The 22,343-nt window shown below is 40.4% G+C and overlaps 1 protein-coding gene across 3 annotated transcripts in view; it reads left to right on the forward strand.

Moving 5' to 3' along the window:
* The window catches only part of spri (sprint), a 163,902-nt gene that overhangs the window by 75,226 nt on the left and 66,333 nt on the right, over positions 1-22,343 (forward strand). Inside the window, exons 1-2 of one of the 3 annotated variants that reach the window (XM_043428640.1) lie at positions 18,104-18,204; positions 21,540-22,235. The exons of the other annotated variants lie outside the window; for them this stretch is intronic. Coding sequence (XP_043284575.1) covers positions 22,177-22,235 — 59 coding nt within the window. The 5' untranslated portion in view covers positions 18,104-18,204; positions 21,540-22,176. Of the gene's footprint in view, positions 1-18,103; positions 18,205-21,539; positions 22,236-22,343 lie in introns of those variants that run through there. 3 annotated transcript variants of the gene reach the window in all.

Consider the following 22,343-nt stretch of genomic DNA (forward strand, 5'->3'; position numbering starts at 1 on the left):
AAACTTTCAATTGAACGGATCCGTTTCGGTGGCGGAAAATCTTAAGCATGCAACGAGATCAGTTTGACAGCGTTGCCCATCGGAATACCAAGTTTTTTCAATATTACTTCATCTAAGAAATAAGTCAAAGAAATATTTATCCTCAGAATCGGTCCGCTTCGTACGGATCGCCCGATGTGTACAAATGTGCTCGTGTAAACGTCAAATTCGTTCGGCACAATTGTTACCGACACACGTCGACTTGCGGCTTTCGTTTGCCCACTTGCACATGAAACGCCACAGCCGTGACTACTTGTCACAAGGGCTCCCGCGCCGGGGCAACCAAGTTTGCGCCAAACTATCTTTCTCTCTCTCTCTCTCTCCCAACCGTTTTCAGTCTCCTACCATCGCAAGAGCTCGGCTTTTCCTCCGAGCTGCTTTTGATCTTGGCGCGACCGAGGTATTTAACGTCTTCGATATAACATTCGCGCCATTCGAGCTGCGCAACCGGAAATATTGAGATTTGCAGATTGAGCTATTTCGCTTTTTCGGATTTGCCATCGGTTTTGCCGAATTCGCGTGAACTTCGCGTTCTGTTTTTTCTTCGACTGCTGTGTTGTTAACTATCGATCTCGCGTCATTTTAGCGGTTCATTGAAATGTCCTGGTCTTTTGTTCCGACCGGAAACGACAAAAAATAGATCAGTAGATGTCTCCGTTTGATAGGAAGAAGTATTTTGAATTCGGCGCTCAGTTTGTTTCTGGATTTTTACGAAATTCTCCACGTTCACGGATATAAATATATTTCAACGGATTAAAATTCGAATTGGTGAGCCTACATTCCATTTGGTCGCGTCTTTACATCGCGTAACATCAGACACGTTTCCTCGCAACTGCGGAAATAATGTCACGGGACACAGAGCGACCCGTATGCGATGTCTTAAGTGTATTTTGCTTGTATTTTAGTTGCGACGATAGCGCAGAGGCGCTCGGTAAAACGTGAGGGAGAATATACACTCGTCGGGAAAATGTGTACACTTGAATAGGGAAGGTGAGTGGATCGGTGAAACGAGAGAACGCGCGCTGTGGAACGCCGAGAAACGGGAGGAAAATTCGAAAATGCTTTCTGAGAGGAGTTGCGTCGAGGAAAACGTTAGAAATTGAATATTCTCCCGGAAACACTCGGTGAAGTAACACGCCGACTCCTTCCTCGATCGATCCTTTTACTTTTGACAAAACCACGCCGAAATACAAACACGTGACACGGGCTTCTTCAACCAACGAAACTTGTGATTAATCCTCCGTAATTAAGGATTTCTAATCGAGCATAAAAGTACGAGCAGAACGAAAACAAAATGTCTAACTATTTCTACGCATTTAGTATGACTGAATATGATTTATTCTCCTCCTTTATTATGCACGTTTCGTAAACATAAATATGTATATACAAGCGTGCCTTTTAGTTCAGATAAATGTATGGCAATTTATTAAAAAGAGGGATTCTGTGAGGGTAGTAGCGCGCCGATTGCAGATGATAGCTGGCCAATGTTGTACTCCAGCAGGGGCTGAACATCCCTTCAACACCCCCCCCCCCCCCCGCGCCCCCTTCGAAAAAGCCGAAAAAGCCAACTCCCTAACCCTCTCTCTGTCTCTCTGTCCTCGCCAGACCACACGGATAAATCGAATTCACCGAAAATAAATCGAGTTTTCTCCTCTCGTACAGCGGCTGCTGCTCGCGGTTACCAAAGGATCTAACGAACCAAAAAATCACGTTGATACCTAATAATGAAAAAAGCCGGGTAGAGGGCGAGGCCAAAAGCAGGGATTCTGTATTTCGGAATCTATGTTTTATAAGACCGATGAGAACGGGTCGATAATTTAATTCGTTGAATTATTCAAATGGTCGCTGAATTTTTTCTGAATTATTTCATCATATTCGGTGCTGTGTTTTTGTGATCGAGCTCGCACCTTGACGAATGAATCTTTTCTTTGAACAAAGTGAAAAAGGGTCTGAAGGTTTAACGGATTCCTCGTGATCTCACAAGATGGAACTTTTTCGCGAAACGATTTTTCGTTAGACCTTCGTTCGTTTCGCCTGGGAATACTCAACGTAGAAAAAAAAGAGTTTCTGTCGAAGGCATCAGGTGCTCGCTACCTAAAATTTGGGAATGAGAGGCGGGAGACGAACTCTCGAAAAACCATTTCCAGGATCGAAATTGCTGAATTACGAGGATTTGATTCGTCAGACCGTGTAAAATGCGAGGTAACAAGTCTTTTTGAATTTGGGACATTGAACTTTGAAGAATTTTACAAAAAGTCTGTCAATGGAGAACCAAACATGTTTTGAGAGACGTTAAAATTTTCCAGAAAATAGGCAAAAATTAAACAATTGGTTAACTTTTCAAAAGTAACTTATTTTTCGTGATGATTTATCATTATTTTGATACTTCACGTTCGTAAAAAAGGGAAACTTTTATGTTCACACGAAGAATTCCTTTCATTGGTCATATAAAAATACTCATTTTATCAACTTTATAAAAGGACATCCCTTTTCTTTCAATACCTTTTTTACGAGGGAAAAAACATGAAAAAAGGCATTGATACGAAACGAATCTGCACAAAGACCCCGGCATTATCGGAAGCGAATAAAGGGGTGGAAAAATGCGGAGGAAAAAAGAACAGACGAACCGGAGTTTGAGGCTGCGCAGGGTGGTTTTTCCTTCTTCGCAAATCCGGGCAGCACGCGAATTTGCAACGCTTGTTCGCGACCATCGTCCTATTTGCAACAACGAGAGAAGTAGCTCTCGTTCTCGTTCAACGTTATTATCGTTCCGCGAGTCTCTGTACTACGAATATATTGCACGTATATATACATCGCTATATCAACCAATACACCTCCCCATACGCATTCGCTTACTCAGCAGCTCCGTCGGGGGCGAACGACATACTGTAAATACACAATCTGGCTCGTGTTCGACGTCGATACTCGACTATCTCGCTCTCTCACTCACTCGCTCACTCCCCGTTCCCTCTCTTCAGCTGTCGCTGCGAACGCGTGTACGCAAATTAATGCTAATTCATTTAGCCTCCCTGTCAATCAACTCCACTCGGTATCAAACCTGTCAAGAAGAAAAAAGGAGTTTTCATCATTTTCGAATCTTCATACAATTTAGGTATATGAAAATCAAGTTGAATTAGTTGCTCGAATGGAGAAAGGAAAACATTCTTTGGCGGAAAAAGCGGTGAGCTATTCATTTTTTTCCGAAATTCCGAAGCCTAAGTTCGAATGGCTACACGTTCCACATCCAACTGTTAATTCGTTCTAAAATACGAGTAGAAAATATAAGAATGTTGAGGACTCAAGTGCCACCGGTAAACCTTTGGTTTCGTTCATCTCAAAAACGTGTTTATAGTCGTTTTTTTTTTTGTATTATTTTGCGAATTTGTTCGACCCTACGAGGCTGTTCCATTCTCTCGAGTGACATGTCGTGAAAGAATTCCTATTAAAATTCATTTTACCAGGCCGAGATACTTTCCATTTTCATACAGAGATAGGCTGAGAGGAGGATCCCGCTTTTCTTCGCTGTTACCGTGTAGCATACGAAGAGGCATCTCTCGCGACGATTAAAAATGTCCGATAAGAATTTCCGACTGTAAATCAAAACGGAATATCGAGTTAAACGCCGGAGCGTAGTCATCGGTGCGGACGGATGAACTCGCTCTCCCCGAGACCGAGCTCGAAAGCACCCAGCTAGGGTTCAACTGGATTCTATACAGTGTTGAAAGGTACAGAGAATTTCCGGAGCGAGTGAGAGCGCTGGGGAGGCCGAAGAAGATATGCGGAGTCCCGGAGGCAACATTTCAAACCAGCCGAAATACTCTCTTGTAGGGTGGAATTCTCTCGACCATTTGCTTCACCACTTTTTTTCATACAAATTCACATTATTGTCTAGCACCTCTCCTACATGCACTCTATTCGATTTCATACGCACTCCGAACAAACGGCTTGCGACAAATAATCGCGCACGATGATCGAGAGACTTTAGAAATTTACGACAAAGCGCAAGGAAAATCCAATAATGTAAATTAATCGACTGAACGAGCCTTTGGTTCGACGCGTCTAAGAACATGACATGAACGTTTGACCTAGCGGAGGAAAGTGTAATAAAAGTAGCGACAAAGTAAATGAAACTCTTTCATAATCAACGAAACACATGCAGGAGTCCGCTAGAAAAAAAAAATTTGGGAAAAAGATGACGAAAAGACAGTGGAGATAATCAGTCCACTAAATTAAGGAGGGTGGATCACGAAATCAAAATAATCAAAATTTGGTGATAACATTCTTTGGCATCTTGTGTACAAATACAATTTTTTTCAAATTTTTTTACCACATGGTTATCGCATAATTGAGCGTTAAATCGAAGTTCTTATGCACGAGGTGTATAACTGTATATATGTAAACTCTATGCTTATACACGTGAACTTTAGCGTTCAATTACTCGAGAGCTATGTGGTAGAAAAATCTAAAGAAATTTAGATCGTCTTATATGTTTTTAAAGAATACATTTACCAAATTTTATGAAATTCTTATTATTTTGAAATTCTTAATATTTTTAACATGCTTTAGTATGGCAACATTGTATCGTCGCGATCCACCCTCCTTAAGTGCTAAAAGAAAGCAACGAACCCGACCGATAGAAAACATAGTTATTTGGGTCATGCGCAATAGCATATTATATACGATAAATGATAAAATCAGTATGTATCCCAAAGGAAGATGGGGACAGGGCGTTGAGCCCATAAAAGTGCAATCCATGGTTCAAGAAATAAGAAAAGGGAGAGTTATTCATAGAACTGGCAAAAAAAACTATCACGCCACTTTGGGCGAGCCGCAACGAAGAGGCGAGTATCCTGAGTATGTCGAATAGTCTTTCAAAATTTCGCAAATCCGTCGAAGACTCTGGCCGGATAACCGTCGAATTTTTATCTCACTTTCTATCATTTTTATCAATTTTTTTCATCTTTTTCTTTCTTTTTATCAATTATCAAACTTTAAAGTTTGATTTGAAAAAATCTTTTCTGGGGCTAAAAACCCCACGAAAAACTTTGGTGGGGTTATGAGCCGGTAGTTCCGATATGGAAAGTCCAGCACACAGGGGGTCTTACAAGTCCCCCCAGTGCGTAAATGTATTTTCCCCAACCCTAGTATACAAATTAAAAAAAAAAAAAAAAAACAAAAACAAAACAAAAAAAATGTAAAATAAACACTTGGTCTGGCGACTTCAAATTGAAAATTATCTTTAATACACGAAGATCTACCTCGATTCACGACGACGGATTCAGGAAGGAAACCAGGAGAAATTTCACTAAATAAATTTACACTGAATAACCAAGAAATATTCAGTATAAGTATTCTTTTGTAAAAATCACACCTCTGAATTTCTTCTGCGTGTCAACGGATTACAATTATACTCACAAAATTCATTCTCAATCTCATATTCGAAGATTTTATCCAAGAATTCTCGTCGCTGGATAAAAGTAAATTTTTTTATGTCTTACAACTCAAGATTTCTTTTCTATGCCTGTGTAATTTTAAGACCGTTAATTGACTGTTTGCTTGAAATATTAACAGTCGAAAAGTACAAAAATTAACATGTCGCTTATGGCGACAATGAGTTACCGGCCCCTTCAACCATCTTCAACTCAAAATTTGATATATTTCTAAATTAGATATCAAAGATTAAACCATTACTTACGTGAATTGAATCGCGGAGAATCTAACGGTACTTCAAAAAAAGAGGGGGGTCAGCGGCCATCCAAATTAGAAATGTTGAGCTGAAGACGACAAAAAATGGTTACAGAATCTTGCGAAATTTTACGGGTCCATACATCACTTGTCATGTATAACGCAACCTATATCATATTGTCAATGGAAGTGACAGCTGTACTTTTTAAGGTAGGAGTCGCGCGACAATCGATATTAGACGAACTCGTGATTTTTAAATTATATAATTTGTACGTTATAAACTTTCATATTATGGCTAAACGATTTAATAGGTTACCGAAGATTATATCAAGAAATTTACGATCAAAAATAGAAATATAACACGGCATCTTATGAGAAACCCATCTCGTCAACACTATGATTGCAGAATTAATTTCCTTATCGATTAGATATAGTTTATGTTAAAATTGCTCCTCATAGATTATATTATAAAGATTCCAATGTGATCATAAAAATATAGGGCCATCGACTCATTCGAAGAGAATTTTATAAAATAATCTCGATGAAAACTCAGAAAATGGCAGGAGATCGACTACCATGAAGTCGCTCGATATACTTGGCAACGTTAAGGAGTTTCGGTACAGGCGATACAATGTTGCCATGCTAAACCATGCTAAAAGCATAAAAAATTTCAAAAAGTTCAGAATTTTATAAAATTTGGTGAACATATTCTTTAGTGCCAAATTTGACAATACAAATTTTTTAAGATTTTTCTTCTACACAGTTATCGAGTAATTGATCACTAAAGTTCACGTGTATAAGCATAGCGTTTCCATATATACAGGTATACATTTCGGGCATAAGAAATCTGCTTCAATGCGTAATTACTCGATAACTAAGTAGAAGAAAATTTTGAAAAAATTTGTGTTTTCGCACTTGATGTTGAAGAACATTATCACCAAATTTGATCAATTTCTTAATATTTAGACTTTTGTACCGAAACTCCTTAAGGAGGGTGGCTACACTCGTCAAAATGATAAGAAATTGATCAAATTTGGTGATAATGTTCTTCAACATCAAGTGCAAAGACACCATTTTTTTCAAAATTTTCTTCTGCTTAGTTATCGAGTAATTACGCATTGAAGCAGATTTCTTATGTCCGGAATGTATACCTATATATATGTAAACGCTATGCTTATACACTTGAACTTTAGTGATCAATTACTCGATAACTGTACAGAAGAAAAATCTTAAAAAATTTGTCTTGTCAAATTTGGCCCTAAAGAATATGTTCACCAAATTTTATTAAATTCTTATCATTTTGAAATTTTTAATGTATTTAACATGGTTTAGCATGGCAACATTGTATCGTCGGTAGCCACCCTCCATAAGAATGTATACATATATGTATACTTTTCGTGATAACCGGCGAGTTTGAAGGCTAGGATATCTGTCGACTGTTAGGTGAAAAGAGAACCGATATATATATGTGTATATATTGAAAAACCGAGTAAAATAAGCAATCATAAGATATTTCTAATCATAAATTATTAAATATGATCTTGCATAAATTTATACGAATACAGTTTAAATTGCCCTAAAATTTATTCAATACAGAAAACCTTTCTTATAACCTATTTTATTTCGACGATTAATAAATAGTCATTTAACCATAGAGTCGCGCGACTCTTACCTTAAGGCTATATATGCTGATCTCTGATCTAATCTGCCAACTGATTACGTTGAACGTTGTTAGACGTTGAACGTACTCAGTTGAGCTCAACTTAAACATTATTCACGATTAAAAAATTAATATAACCCTTTTCTATATTAATATTGTGCTATAGATGAATGACCGAGAGCAATTATTTTTTAAAAATATGGAAAGACTGATCAGTACGACTTGCGCACATCCTTAAGGTACTTGTGTATGTACACGTACGAGCTAAAAGTTTGAGTCGCGACGTACAATGAAATCCAATGGTTATACGCGGTGCTGTCGGCTACATGGTTTTGTCAAAGTTTGTACACTCTGCCTGTCCTACACAATCACACCTCATGCACGAACAGGTTCTCTTACGCATCTAGAAAGTGGCGCTGTAATCGTGGCAACAACGCCATTCTCCAGTATTACTACAGCGTCGAGCGTCAAAATATCAGTGTTTCTCGAAACCTTATTTATTTACGGCAATTCAATCGAGAAAAGTGATCGAACATTTGAGAAAAAAACCACCATATTGTTTTGTATTGCGCCCATCAGTTCGCCGCACCGTACACGGTTGCCGCGTCGTCACAGCTGGTCATGCGCCCGTTTCGCGTCACGTAAAATGAGCACAGTTCATCAATCGACATCTCCGAAACTGGATGGTCAAAAATTCACATTTTTTAAATATTAATCCCACGATAGTACTGAATACACGACTGGCTTTATTTCAAAGTCGTAAGATCCGTTTAACTTTGATAATAAAAAATGTAAACAAAGTGACGCGTTAGGTATCGGCATCGCGAACAAAATGACCCATTTTTAATTGCGAATATCTCGGAAACTAAATGGTGAATCGATTTGATATTTTGACCCATGAAAGCTATTATTATACCATATTTAAATTCCAGCCGGTTCTTAAGATTTCAACAAAAGTATAGAACTACCTTAATTGACTTGACCCAAAAGAAAAGTAAATACCATGTCGCGTTCCTTACTATCTCAACATCTTTGCTGGGGCGTAAAACACGCGCTGGCAATATTCTCACAATCAGAGTAGTTTCCATCGCGACACGATTTATGATTTCAACGGACAACTCATTCTCGTTTCTGATACGTTCGGCAGCAGCTCAAGAGCAGTGCTTCACAGTGAGCAGATTTCATCACTGAAATTGAACTTCAGCACATTTGGGATCAACGAAAGAAGATTCATCGTACCAATGAAGGTAGGACGCGCGGATCACCGGTATATGCCGAAGACCCTGATTTCGGAAGCTCGGAAACATCTGATAATCATTGACAACGTTCGAACGAGTCGGAAATGAAAGAGATGAAATTTATTACACTGCGTTTATGCCCCCGGCGAGTGGTCGATGCGAGAGAAAAGAAAAGGCGAAATAGCTTGCAGGTGATTAGGTATACGATGTAGTGTCTGACGGGGGCGTGTCACGTAAAACGGGAATATTTCTCTCGTGCATCTTGTTTTGGCTTTTGGCCAAATGATTCACCGCGTCCGTTCACATCGCTTCCTCTTTCTCGTGGCTTCGCCGCTTCTCCGTTTAATATCCTCGTCTCGACTGGAGCTCCTTCCATTTTTACCTTTATTTCTCTTATCCACGTTGCACACACACACACATGCACGAGCGTTCCTCTCGTTCGCCTACTCGCTCTTTCCTTTCGCATCACGTTTTCCACCTTATATTCTCTCGTGGTCGTTTCGCGCCTCCGCTTATTTTCTGTCACTCTCTTTCCTTCTCACCTCTCGAGCACTCTCTTCTCTCCTCGGCGGAGCTGCTTTTGCTCCGCGCACTCACCGATTTGCAAATTATATAGTCTATTTCTGCTCTTTTCTAATGTTAGATCTCCTCACTCGGTCGCCTTTTCCACGCACACATTTTACAAATGGCGTTTTGTCTCCGCTCCCCGTCACCACAAATGTCTCTCAGTATCGCAATCGCTGCAGCCGCGCACTTAACTCCGGGCTCTGCCATGAAATGTTATAACGTCGAGTCTCCTCCTCGAACAAAAATTCGGTAAAAGTGCTCTCCTTTTGCTCACATTCGAGTTACTATTCCCAGTGAACCGTCCTGGAGGATTTATCACCGAGTCTCCGAGCCTTCGATACCGAAGATGCTCATTTTTCAAGACGTTTCAATTCCTCGTCTGCAACCCAAATCTTGCAGGTATTTTTTTACTCTTTTCACTTATCTCAGAGTGGACGTACGAGCCTCGATTAACAGTGTTTTTACCGGCTTTAATAAACAAGTTTATCATTGAATTACGACGAGCGCAATCGCTGCCGCAACGAAACCGATGACGATCGAGTCTTCGTTGACGATTTGCCGCAGACAGACTGGGTGCTTTAATAAAAGTATAAAATTTCGCTTTATCGCTTCATTTTTCAAAGTTGAGAAGAAAAATCGAAGCGAAAGAAGAAATTTGACATTAGGAAAACGCTGACACGGGGTTTGGGGTCCGGACGCGGAGAGAACCAGGGCTCAATTCGCTCACGAGACGTTTATATTTTGCGAAGCCCTTCCAGAATAAAGCGTAACGAGTTCGAAGCCTTGAAAACTGTGGGACATTTTGAATAGCTGGAATCATTATTCGAGTCCGTATCCTGACACCCCGAAAAGCTTTTCTATTGTTGCGCAAAAAAGTTTATTCGCGTCGAACGCCCACTAACGAGGGTAGAAAGAAAACGTTACGAGCAGGAGAGAAATTCTCAGCGAGTATTTAAGAGTATTATAAAATGCAATGAACGAGAGGAAAACTCGAGAAAAATCGATTTTTTTTCATCCTCCACAATGAAGAGAGCTGTAAAATAGGGTGGAACAGAGAATACTCGAGGAGCAGGGCAAGGGTTGCTCCCCCTCTTTCTCATTTTCCCATCCTTTCCTCTCGTCACATCATTTCGAAAACGCGTTCTGTTTACCACCCCCTCTATTATTCATCGTCCCTCACGAGTCTCTACGAATTTCAGCGCAAAATGTTCATCCCCTATGGTCTCGCGGGCGTGGCAGGCAGATGATTTTCGTCCTAGCCGAAGGCTCTGAAAGAGGGAGGATCCTGCCAGATTCCTCACTCTTATTGTCATCAGGATCACGCTGATACTCTCTTCTCGTACTCCCTTTTCCGAGAATGCACTCGCGATTATTATCCACCCTCGGTGTCTCTCCCTCCCGTCAACTTATAAACTTCCGGCTCTTCGAAATACCGTCACTGCCTCGACGTTTCTCCACGTTATTATTTTTTCCTCTCTCTCTCGCTCTTTCTCTCAAAGACAGAAAAACTGTAACACGTTTGAATTCCATTCGGAGCAATTGTTCTTCAGGCCCTTCATCGTTGCTAACTCAATCGGAGCTCGCTTTGTTGTTGAAAAACACGTTCGAGTCAAATATATTAAAGTTCGTTGTTCTTCTCTGCTTTATTTCAGTTCGTGGAGTTTCACTGTATAAAGGGAACCGACTGTAGTTGAACGAATGGAACGATGGATTCGAGTCGCTTTTTCCCATTTCCACCAGCAAGCCCACTCGCTCATTTTCCTTCCAAAAAGACACGAGTAGCCTTTTCATTTGGATATTTAGTCTGAAATTTTACCAATCGATAGTCCCTTCTCCACGGCCACCTTCAAACTTTTACTCTATCCCATTGTCCCTCATTGTTCGCATCAAAGTTGGGTATAAAAAAATGTATATATGTGGAGGACAAGCGTTTTCGCCTTTCTGACGCTTTGCCGCTCGCCCAAAAAGATTGCTTGACGTTTGTGCTAGCAGAAGAAGAGAGCGAAAGGGATGCCGGATAACGTTTGTCTTCGCGGGGGTGCGAAAACCAACGACAATAGCCTTATGGCACTTGCTTACAGCGAGTACCAAGCGAACGTATACATATATATAAATTATTGAATAGAGAGCAACCCATACCGCGATCATTTAATATAAAACGTGTCCCAAAAGTCGTACCCAACCTCAACTCTGTAAAACAGTGAAAACGAATCTTGAAATCAATGGTATCGAAGCAAACTTTCTCTCTCCATGAGTTTCTCCATGTTTTTAATCATATCAATGTCTAGTTTCAAACTGGATCCACTTCCGGCCCTCAAAGATGCCCTGCAAAGGTTTTTTTTTGGCTCGTTAGTGAGCCCAATCAGACTGATTTCCTTCGCAATGCACCAAAATGGCTTGAGATAGTGAGAATAGAATTTGGACTTGAAGAAAAATGAGGAAGTTAAAAAAGAATAGAAAAAGGATTTTAGTGTGCCACCAACGACTTGATGCAATGAAAAAGCTTCGGTCGCTACCGGGACACCTTTTACATAGCGACGTTTCCTCTCACCCCGTTTCTCAGCGACCCTCTTTCCGTCGTGCGAGAAGTAAGGCGAGGATGAGGCGTCATTGTCAACGCGTTATGAGGTGAAAAATGAAAGATAGCGATTTTCGTAATGCCCGTTGACGTCACGACACCGCCGCTTTTCTCTCTCTCTCTCTCACCCCCGCCTCGATTCCTCCTGCCTCATTTTGACATGTCTCCGATCTCCTTTGGTTACAACGAAAAAGCCTTAGAAAGAGAGTCTTTATAGCCTCGAAGAAAAGCGACGTCGATGAGTGCGATTTTCACATTCCCCTTTTAACACGGTGCACGTTGAGTGAGTCACACACTTCGCGGCAATGCTCTTAAATACTACATTCGAGCTGAGCAATAAATGCCTCTCGGGGCACGCCATGAAAAGATTTAAAGCAAGTTCCCTTATTTTCAAGAGCTAAGGTAACCGGTGCGAATGTATACACCGTCGTCGATTCTTACGAGAAACCATTTGTGCTTATTATTATCAATTTTTTTCGCTCCTCTTTGCCATTCCCCTCCTGCCATTATTTGCCATTTCTTCGCGGTTTTCCGCTGCTGTACAGACGGCTCGTTTTACTCGTGTTAATGGCAGCCCTCCCACAAGCTTTCGAGAGACAAAGAAACGCCTCGATTTCAGCAATGGAAAAAGGGCAAGTGAAACAAAGATGAAAAATGGGATGAAATGTATCGAAAGAATGATCGATGACTTTTTCTCATTCGCATGTACATGTTTATGAGATATATTCTCGCGCTGCGTATACTTCCGTTATCAGTGTGTACGTATACATTAATCCCGAAAAGAGAAACTCCTTACGGATGCTGCATAAAACACTGGGATCAAGGATGTCGAGAATCGGATTTATACCCCTCGGTGTATCGCGTCTTAAGACGCCGGCTTAATCCATTTGTTTCAGACTACCCTCCATAATACAGCAGCCACCGAAAACCCAGATACAAACTCGAAAACAACTGTACACTTCCCACGGTACCTCATGATTTATTTACATATATATATTTATGGATTCAGCTTTTATATGTATTGCCAAATTCAAACTCTCAGCTTAGTGTACAACCATGACGTTAGCACTCTTCATTCCCCGTATCTTATCAATACATCCACTTATCGATTGAAATGCTCGCCCCTTAGATTCCACTTTTTCAGCTCTCGTGCATGGCAAAACCATTTTGGGCTTGAACGCTCCGATTCAGCTGTCAATTTGTGACTAGAACTGCTTCTCTTTTAAAATAATATTTTTTTGTAAGAATAATTGTAAAGATTTTGGAGTTCGGAACTTTGAAGCTTTTATTTAGATGGAATAAAAATAAAATGAAGAAAAAAGTAATGAAATGAACTCGATAAAAGTGAATGTCAGAAGATATCGTCTGATTGTCTCATTATCCTTTAAAGTAATGAGGATTCAATTACTTTTATTTTTATCTTTATGTCTGGTCAATGTTTCCGTAAAGCAATTGTTCAAAAAAACCGGCACGTAATGTTTGTAAATATGCCTTGAATATTTCTTGGCTCGTGGTAGCAAATGTTTTATCTAAACGACGTCGAGAAATCCGTGCCACTCACTCAAATTGAGTTCGATCCATCGAACGTCACCTTTCGAGGCACCTCACGTGCTCTTAGAATTCAATTTCGTTCTGGCACGTATGGAGCTTCTTTTTCCTCAGTGCAAATTTATCAAACTTCGAGAGCACGCGTGAATTCATCGAGGAATATTGATCATCTTTTTCTTCATGCTGATTTTCCAATTTCTCTTACGTTTGCACACTTTCCGAAACTAGATTCGAATCAACGATGGTTCACGTGTTTTGAAAAATCATAATCTCTCTGGGATTCGGAATCGATGAAATATCATCATGAGTCGCATCGATTCACAATTCAACGGAGAAATAAATGTGCGCGTCGGCAAACTCTCGGTCGCCAAGTGTCGAGAGATCTCAACGGGACTTGATACTCGTTCCGGTGTATTTATTAGGCAAGGCTGCCCACAAAACCCACACGGACGATGGTTGCAAGGGTAAATATAAATCGTTCTGTGCGCCCATGACGCACGGCTCTCTCGCATCTCCACAAATCAAAAATCTCAATCGAACAAATCTCGACCGATCTAATTTCTATCAATATATCCAACTCAGTCAGAAAAACGCTCGCAAGAAAATCTCTATACATCAAGAAAAAATGAGTGTAAATCATATCAATTCCCGACTGCTAAATGGAACATAAAACGGAGAAATAAATAGATAGCTGCAGTGCGAAGGCAAAAGTAAGTAGTATCATAACCTCAATTGCAATAATAACAAAACTGAGAATAGCAGATTTTTGGAAATTCGTTAGTTTTGTATAAACAATAAAATATCGTATTTAGTTAATAATTTAAAAATTCCATGTTGAGATACTTCAAATTTTTCATAATTGTCTAACAAAAAACGCATTTTTTTTTTTTAATTCATTAAAAATTAAATAGTATATTACACTACAAGGGCAGAAAGTTTGACGCGCAGTTCAGGGCTATCAAACTTCTGCCCGTGTGGTGTGTATACTGTTTTTCTTCACAGCCGGTCGAAAGCGAGTGCTGCTGCTCCAGGGGGCAGGCATCAAAAGAACAAGATTAGCAAAAATAATTTATACAAATATTTGCATTCCTATGAACCTGAAAATAGATCATTATTCCGAACGACTGTATTCATTTTATCAGTCTGGTCACTTTATTTTTGGCCTTCGCATTGATTTTATCTGGAAGGATAAATGTATATTATTCGTTCGGATTTGTAGCAGTATAGTGCTGTTTTGATAATAGTGCTTGGAAATAATATGACATTTCCATAACATATTTCCGAATGAATAACATAACCTTATTCGCACGGTTTGCGGATGACTGGACACAACGTTTCAAAAAACACGTAGGCAATATCGATTCAAACGTCAAACGTCAAAAGTCAAAAAAATAATTACGTCAAACCCTTCGGAATGCAGAAAAATACTTTTTCGCTTTTAACACAGGCAGATTTCGTTTTTTAAGTAATAAAATTTTTTTATTACCAAGTCCCATTCACGCTCCGACTAAAACAGCGTCCTTCAGTTCGTATATTCATTGGTGCTGCAGTCGCGCACATAGCGAATATAAGTGCGTACTACGCGGTCACAGTGTATCAGACAAACAAACCACAGACGGACTCACGCCGTACGTTCAGCGTTACGAAGCCCTCGATTATGCAACGAAAACGCACGTGCTTGTGGGCTCGCATTTTGCGGTTTTTTATCAATGGCCCATTTTCTAACGTGTTGTTTTTGCGGTTTCCCGAAAACAACGGCTGAACGACTAGCGCGGGAATTACGTGGACAATCTAATGGTGGCTTTAACCATAGGACGAAATTTTCTATTTTTTCTCTCACAAGAGTACACCTTTTTGAAACATTCGCTGATGATAAATGACTTTTTAACTTTGGTATAATTTTGCTTCTGTTCCAACTTCGCTTATCGACGAATTCGTTGTTTTTCTTTTTTTTTTTTGAAATTCGGATCTTAGATAAAACTGAAAAATGAGTCGTTACGCTTTGACGAATCAACCTCCGACACAGTTACGTAGATTTTGATCCGGAACGTAATATCTCAAAGCTGCGATGTGACGGAAACGACTCAAAATGTTTTCATCTATTCGAATATATAAATGATAAAATTCTTCAAAATAGGAGGAAGAAACGAATCGTCGCTCCTAATTCGTAATCGCGAATGAAATACTTAATGAGATCATCGACGAAAATTACTTCTCGCGTTCTATTCGCCACCCACGTAAAAGTATCTAAGAACGCGGTGCCGCGACCTAATCTTCCGAGTTCGTATACACAAAATCTCGAGAAAGAAGTCACAAAAAAATTTGTACGCTTTTATCAAGTAACTTAATACTTCTCAGAATTATCAGAACGAAATTCATTTCTAACATTTCTTTACTTTTATCTAACGATTTTGAAAACCCCGATACTTTCAATATTTCTACTGTGCAACCAACGAAAGTCTTCAAAATTCCATGTATGCTCCCAAGAATCACGAGTTCGAGCATCAAATTTATCGTAAATCTATTGCCGTTCTTGTTATTATTGCGTCATAAAAATTCGATGAGCTTGAGCGTTCTCAAAATTCGCCATCCGCGAATGGGAACATTTTTGAACACAGCTGCTGCAAGCACACATTTTTAAATCGTAATTTCGATCGATCCCCCGTCGATTAATCCGGATCCAAAATAAACATACATATGAAAAGAAGCTTTAGCTCAACCGGTGTGAGCCGACACGCAAATTCTGCGGTTTAGCCATCGAGACAGCAGCAGAGAACGCGCGCGAATATTTATAGTTTGTTTGAAATCGTTAGCTATCTACACACACGACAAAAGTGACCACACGCGTTTGAACCGATAAACAACATTCTTTCCTTCTCTCTTTCTCTCGTGTACACCCTCATACATATACACGCACGTTTTAATGACCGAAACGTGTGAGCGCACGGAAATTGGTGCGTTAATGTTCTCCCGTGCGGGTTCCTCTTTCCCTCCTCGTCCTTTCTCCCTCTTTCACTCCGCCTCTCCTCCGAATCGCTAAATGCCCGTTCAATGTTTTAATGATTATTCCTCTCCAATGATCAGTGTAAAGCCATCTCTCTTCCTCCTTTCCCTCCCTTTCTCCTCTCACTCACGCCTCATTTTACGAAACGCTCGAAATAGCCGCGATTACATACCCGAGGGGAGGCTTTACGAGGATTGCACGCAAATCTCCGTGTGCTACCGAACACCGCCAATTTATGCATCCAACATCCACTTTAGCCGGTAATTGATAGACGCGCGAGCGATATTAACGTACATGCATAAACAAGAAATAACCCAAGTAATAATGAGAGAACGTCGGTGTCCGCGACAATGCTCGAGCGCCAAAGTCTTTCCGGAGAGACGCTCGACACTGAAAATCATTACGAAAAGATGAATCTACGAAGGAAGTGAAACTAACTCGTCCCAAAATATGTCTTGTGCTCGAAATAAAGAACGAGCAGTAATACGAGGCTGAGACTCCGCTAAATTTCATGTCGCGTCCAAGAAATCACGAAGACAATGAAAAAAATCATTCGGAGAAAAAGCCGGCTTGGAATTAATGAACTTTTTCTTAAATGATCCCTCACAATGCCAAGAAAAAAGATACGAAAATACTGAGTTGGAGATTGATGAAAGAAAAATTATTCCAAAGGAAGAAGAACAAATAAGAGAAGAATAGATTTTTAAGCTCGAATTTAATGAAAAATTGCACGAATATCAAACCGCGAGAAGAATTTTATTCGAAACTCAACAATTCTACGTAATCGAATGAATTGATTTTTTTATTCACTCCCATATAAACAACGATTCTTTCATTATTTATTATCATCGTAGGCGTCGGCGTTATTATTATCTTGCTAGAATATTTCTCGCTACGAGGTCAAACCAATAAAATACCAGAAGCATTACTACGCGTTCGCGATGATTCGTGTGCAGTAGGAATGAACAGGATATCTCTTACAGGTATAGAGCTCAGTCAGTTATCTCCCTGCATACGCGTCGGCTGTACAAGTGCACGCGTGAATGCGTTCTTCGCGTTGTTAATTTATGTACGCACCAAGCAGGACGCCTTAATAATTATCACGTGAAGTGGCTCGTTCACAAAATCATATCATTGGCAATCTCCAACGTTTTTTTCCATCCCGATATGCCCAGAAAACGGTTGGACGTCCAAATATTCTGATTTGTGAAAGATTGTTGAAAGCCATTTTCCCGAATCACACAGACACACACACATACACACTCACACTCGTTTGAAACGTCAAAAAAGGCAAAGTGTGAATAGGATTCGTCAAAAGTTTTAAAAAATATACCTCCTTCGTGAAATAAAGTGACTGCGAGTCATCCATTCATAAAAATGTGGCCCCACAAAACGCGAACAAATTTAGAGAAACATTTGAATTTTTCGAGGCTACTCGAGTTCTCTGACCGCTTACAACGTGCCAAAAAAAATAGCACTGATCTCAATTACTATAGTCAACAATGTTTCATGCATTCATATATTCATTGAGACAGATATGTATATATAGATATATAATTTATATGCAACGCGAGGTGCCGAGCAAGAGACTCGGGGAGCAGAATCTCGCCGAGAGATACGTTAGCCAAAGGAGAGGCTCTCTGTCCCTCGCGAAAGAGAGAGAGAGAAAAAGAAGGAGAGACAGTATGTTAAGCGTATGTGTGTGTGTGTGTGTGTGTGTGTGTGCGGCGTTTTAAGAAAGCGAGTCTCGAAGCTCACACAGTTGATTCGCGACCGCGAACCACGCAAGACACACATATTCGCGAAACTTATCCTTTGTTCCCGTCACGGTCTAAATTCGCGGTTGTGCTGGTGGTGCATCGACTATCGAAACTTCTTAAACACCGTAAGATCATACATTCGGTCATTTCCGTATACGTGAAAAATCGTATATTTCCCGACCTGGAAAAATGAATTTGGTAATTGGTCGAGAGGATAACACACCGTTTTCGCGTGCGCAAGAGATTTAAACGTCGTTTTGTGAAGCGAAAAGAAAAACTGATTTTTCCCATCGGTTTATTCTCGATATAATTGAATATTGTAATGAGAAATTTTCTTCCAAGTACGACGATATGCGAGTGCTACGGCGCGTTCCCGGCTTCGGGGCTTCCACAAATTGCCCGTGACGGATAGGACGTCCGGACGACCGGCTCGCACTCTTCTTTCTTTGTCAGACTTTCGTTCCCTCTCGTGGGGCGCATTTTCCGCCGGATGTCATGAGGCGGGAGGCGCACGCGTCTGTTTCACCGATGCGCACTCGATCATCCTGCTTTTCCATTGTTCAACTCCTCGGTTCGATCATTATAATTGTATAAAATTTTTCTCTCGTCGTGCTTACTTCGAGAACAATGAGAGTCGTCATCCAGTGATGGCTAATGGATATCGACATTTATGCATTTTTGGAGAGCGCGATTATTTCATCAAAATTAAAACCATTTTCTGGTTGATGAGCACGCGAGGGTTGAACATGAAAGGAAAAGTCGTTTGACTCCTAACGTTCAACAAATAAACCTTAAATTCCTATAATTTCGCGTATACTTCTACTGATCCGCACAACACAAATCGCTGAAACTTGACTCTCAGTCGAGCAAAATTTTTCGAAAAACTCCGTACCACCAAAAATAGAAATGGCAGTTGAAAATGGATTCGGAAAAATGACTCGAGGGGCGACGCACCAAAATAGGAATACATCTTAGAAACACTCAAGAGTAATGGTCCTGAGGTAGAATAATTTGCATTAAAATTCTTCGCCCCCCCCCCCCTTGCCCCTCGAAAAATTGATCGTTTCAACTAGTTTTTACAGGGACCAGACATGTCAAGCCATCGACGTCGATATGATCCACAAATAGTCGTGGATGTGCTCTCGAAATATATTGCGAACGATAATCGCTCATTGAAGAAATAATTGTAATAATAATAAGTAATGTTTCGTGGGCGGATCCCCTTGAAGCTCGATCCTCCATGTTTTTCCTCACATTCTCATAATGTGGAGCACACATCGAAACACATAACTCGTTTCGTTGTATGTGTGACTTTAAAACAGTCAAGGCCGCGCTCATCCTTTGCTTCTCTCCCTCGTGCTCGTCGTCGTCGTCTTCTTCCTCTGTTACTACTTGTCTTCTCTTCTTCTTCTTCTTCTTCTTCTTCTTCTTCTTCTTCTTCTTCTTCTTCTTCTTCTTCTTCTTCTTCTTCTTCTTCTTCTTCTTCTTCTTCTTCTTGGTCGTCTTCTACGAGTGGCTCTCGTCCGAGTGTAGTGAATCCCTTTCACCTCTCTCTCTCTCTCTTTCTCCTCCAACTATACTATTCGCGGGGTTGCTATATGCTTGTGCGCTTCTTAGCCGCGAGTCTAAACTCTTTTATCTCCTCTTTTCTCTCTCTACTCGTGGAGTCACGATATTATAGTTGTAAGAGCTCCCTTTCACCTTGAACGAAGAAACCACGAGACGCGTGTACTTAAACGTTTCGTCCTTATACGAGTGTAAAGATTTTTTCGGAAAAAAATATATTCCAAACTGCAATTACACGCAATTGACAACCATTATAATACTTATTATTTAAACTCGACTCGAAATTACCGAAGTTTCTCATTATTACTAATGTCTTTATTACGATTATTTTAATAATCACTTTAATTTCACAGTACTGGATTATTAATGATGCCAGAAATGCGCGATGATTATTTCTACTGCTTTATTGTGAGACGTCAAGTGGTTGGAAAATAAATTGATAGTCATTAATAAAGCAGTTGAGCTTTCGCGTTACTCGGTGCCCGAGAACCGGGAACCTTCTCGTTCGTAACTACCGACTTGTGCTTAATTAATCATTAATTATCTCGCGGTAACGCTGAACAAGAGTGACACGAAGCTTGACAGCCGATGAAGGATCTGACTCGCTCGGATCGCACGCTCGACAGATCCCGTCAGATTGTAGAAAAGCCAGACAGAGAAGGATCCGGAGAAGGGAGAGAGTGAGAGCAGGATTATTGCGAAGGTTTCAGTGCAGTGCTATCGAGTTAAGCACCAACTACTATTCCGTTCCCTTGAGACACTCTCTCCATTCGTACGCGTCTATGAACTTGTTTGTGTTTGTACGGCGCAGGGGTCCCAACGAAATATGAGGCCTAAATATAGCTACAGCATTTTCTTGCGACACGTTCGGGTTCGTTGGAGCTTTTGCGTCTCGCGAGAGACTCAATCGTCTGGTGGAAAACTTCCCCTCGCTTCTCTACCTCGCCCCACTATCCTCCGATTTTCGCGAGTAATCTTCGGATTTATCAGTTTACGCGAACGTTGCAATCGTATGTGCACTCTCGAGGAGCTTCTCGGTTTTCGGTGTTAGCTCCCATCGGGGAAGGGACTCGAAAACGTTTGTTCCCATCTCTGTTAAAGGTACGGATACATTTGCTCATTCATCCGCGTGTTTTCTGCACTCGGTCCAACCGAAGTCACATGATTTTTTCACTTATATATGAAGATGATGATTAATCGATAAATAAATCGAACGTTCTCGGAGAAAGTTTTCACTCGACGTTTTATTTGTTGATGAGCGCATCATCGAGTTTCCGAACCGCTGAAACTTTCGTGACACATCAAACGGTGAAGCACTATTTGCTTACTTTACAATGAGAAAATACATTTGATGAGTCAACGAGTCTTTTTTGACGGAGCTACAATTTAAATGTGCTGGACCAAGATAACTTTTGTTGATCCAACGATTATTTGTTTGAGACACCAAATTAGGCGTACGAATCGACCTCAAATATTTGTCCAAGCTAACAATTTTCATCTTGTTTTCAAAATTTTGTTAAATCAAGGAAGTGACTTCTCGCCGTGTGGGTAATTTATCGATGAATTAGTCAGCGCTAGAAACAACAAAGTAGGACGATCAATGAGTACTGCAATATTTACCGAATGAAACGTAAATAAGCGTTAATATTTTGCGAATTGTGAGAATTAACTCTGTTCAATTTATCGTTAAGGGAGCAAGACAATGCGACCGATAACGAAGTGTTTATCTTCGATAGGAAATTTACGCGTCAGAAGACTCTGCACGTTTTGTCCTCGTGTCCAAGTGGTAACAGACCGTAACAAATGTATGAACGGAAAAAACTTCCGTTTGAAAAATACGATCGTATTTTATTGTATCACCACAAGTAATTCAAAAATTTAATTTTTTCTCAAGATCCTGCTTCAAAGATATTTTCAAGTGAAAAAATCCGCAATGAAAGGAAACAAAGAAAATATACTTCTCACACTCGTTCGAGTGCAGATGAAATAATGACTGAGCAGCCATAAATCACGAGAACGAATGATCAGCATTCTTGGGAACTTGAATCGGATGAAAAATTTCCGTGATAAACAGACCTTACGAATAATCGGTGAAAACATGAAGTAGAAAATGCTCGTTCGGCTCAGACTCTCAAATCGATCTGCACTATTTCGTACGACAATGGATACTAAAAACGCGCACGAGAGACGGAAAAAGACTTTCGTGCACTTTTCGCCGAGCTCGCAGTTCTGAGTTGCTCGGCTTTCCCTCTTCCTGCTGCCCCCTCCCTCTCTCACACTCCGAGTGATAACGGTGGTTAGACTGACTGGCGAGCTTCTCGCTTGTTCGCAAAACACTTCGATAGGCCAAACGGCGAGCACGCGAGTGATGGAAATGCATCGAATAAAACCCAAACTCGTTGTTGTACTCGATTCACCTTCCGATGTATAACAGCGCGTGTTGAACTCGAATAAAGAGCTGTCGAAACTCCAGTTTTACCGGAACGTTTATAAGTGAGTGGCACAACCATCGACGGAATCGATGATTCAAGATGTTGATCACTAAATATACCACCATATTGCTGCAGTCCACGAACCGACATATCGTTAGGTGAGTCACTGCAAAACATCAATCGAAATAATTACGAATATTGATAACTAATATCAACGCCAAAATACCGACAAAATTCCACTCAAGTTCAATTGAACATAAAATGAG

Source organism: Venturia canescens, chromosome 9 (assembly GCF_019457755.1).
Source record: "Venturia canescens isolate UGA chromosome 9, ASM1945775v1, whole genome shotgun sequence".
NCBI classification, from domain to species: domain Eukaryota; kingdom Metazoa; phylum Arthropoda; class Insecta; order Hymenoptera; family Ichneumonidae; genus Venturia; species Venturia canescens.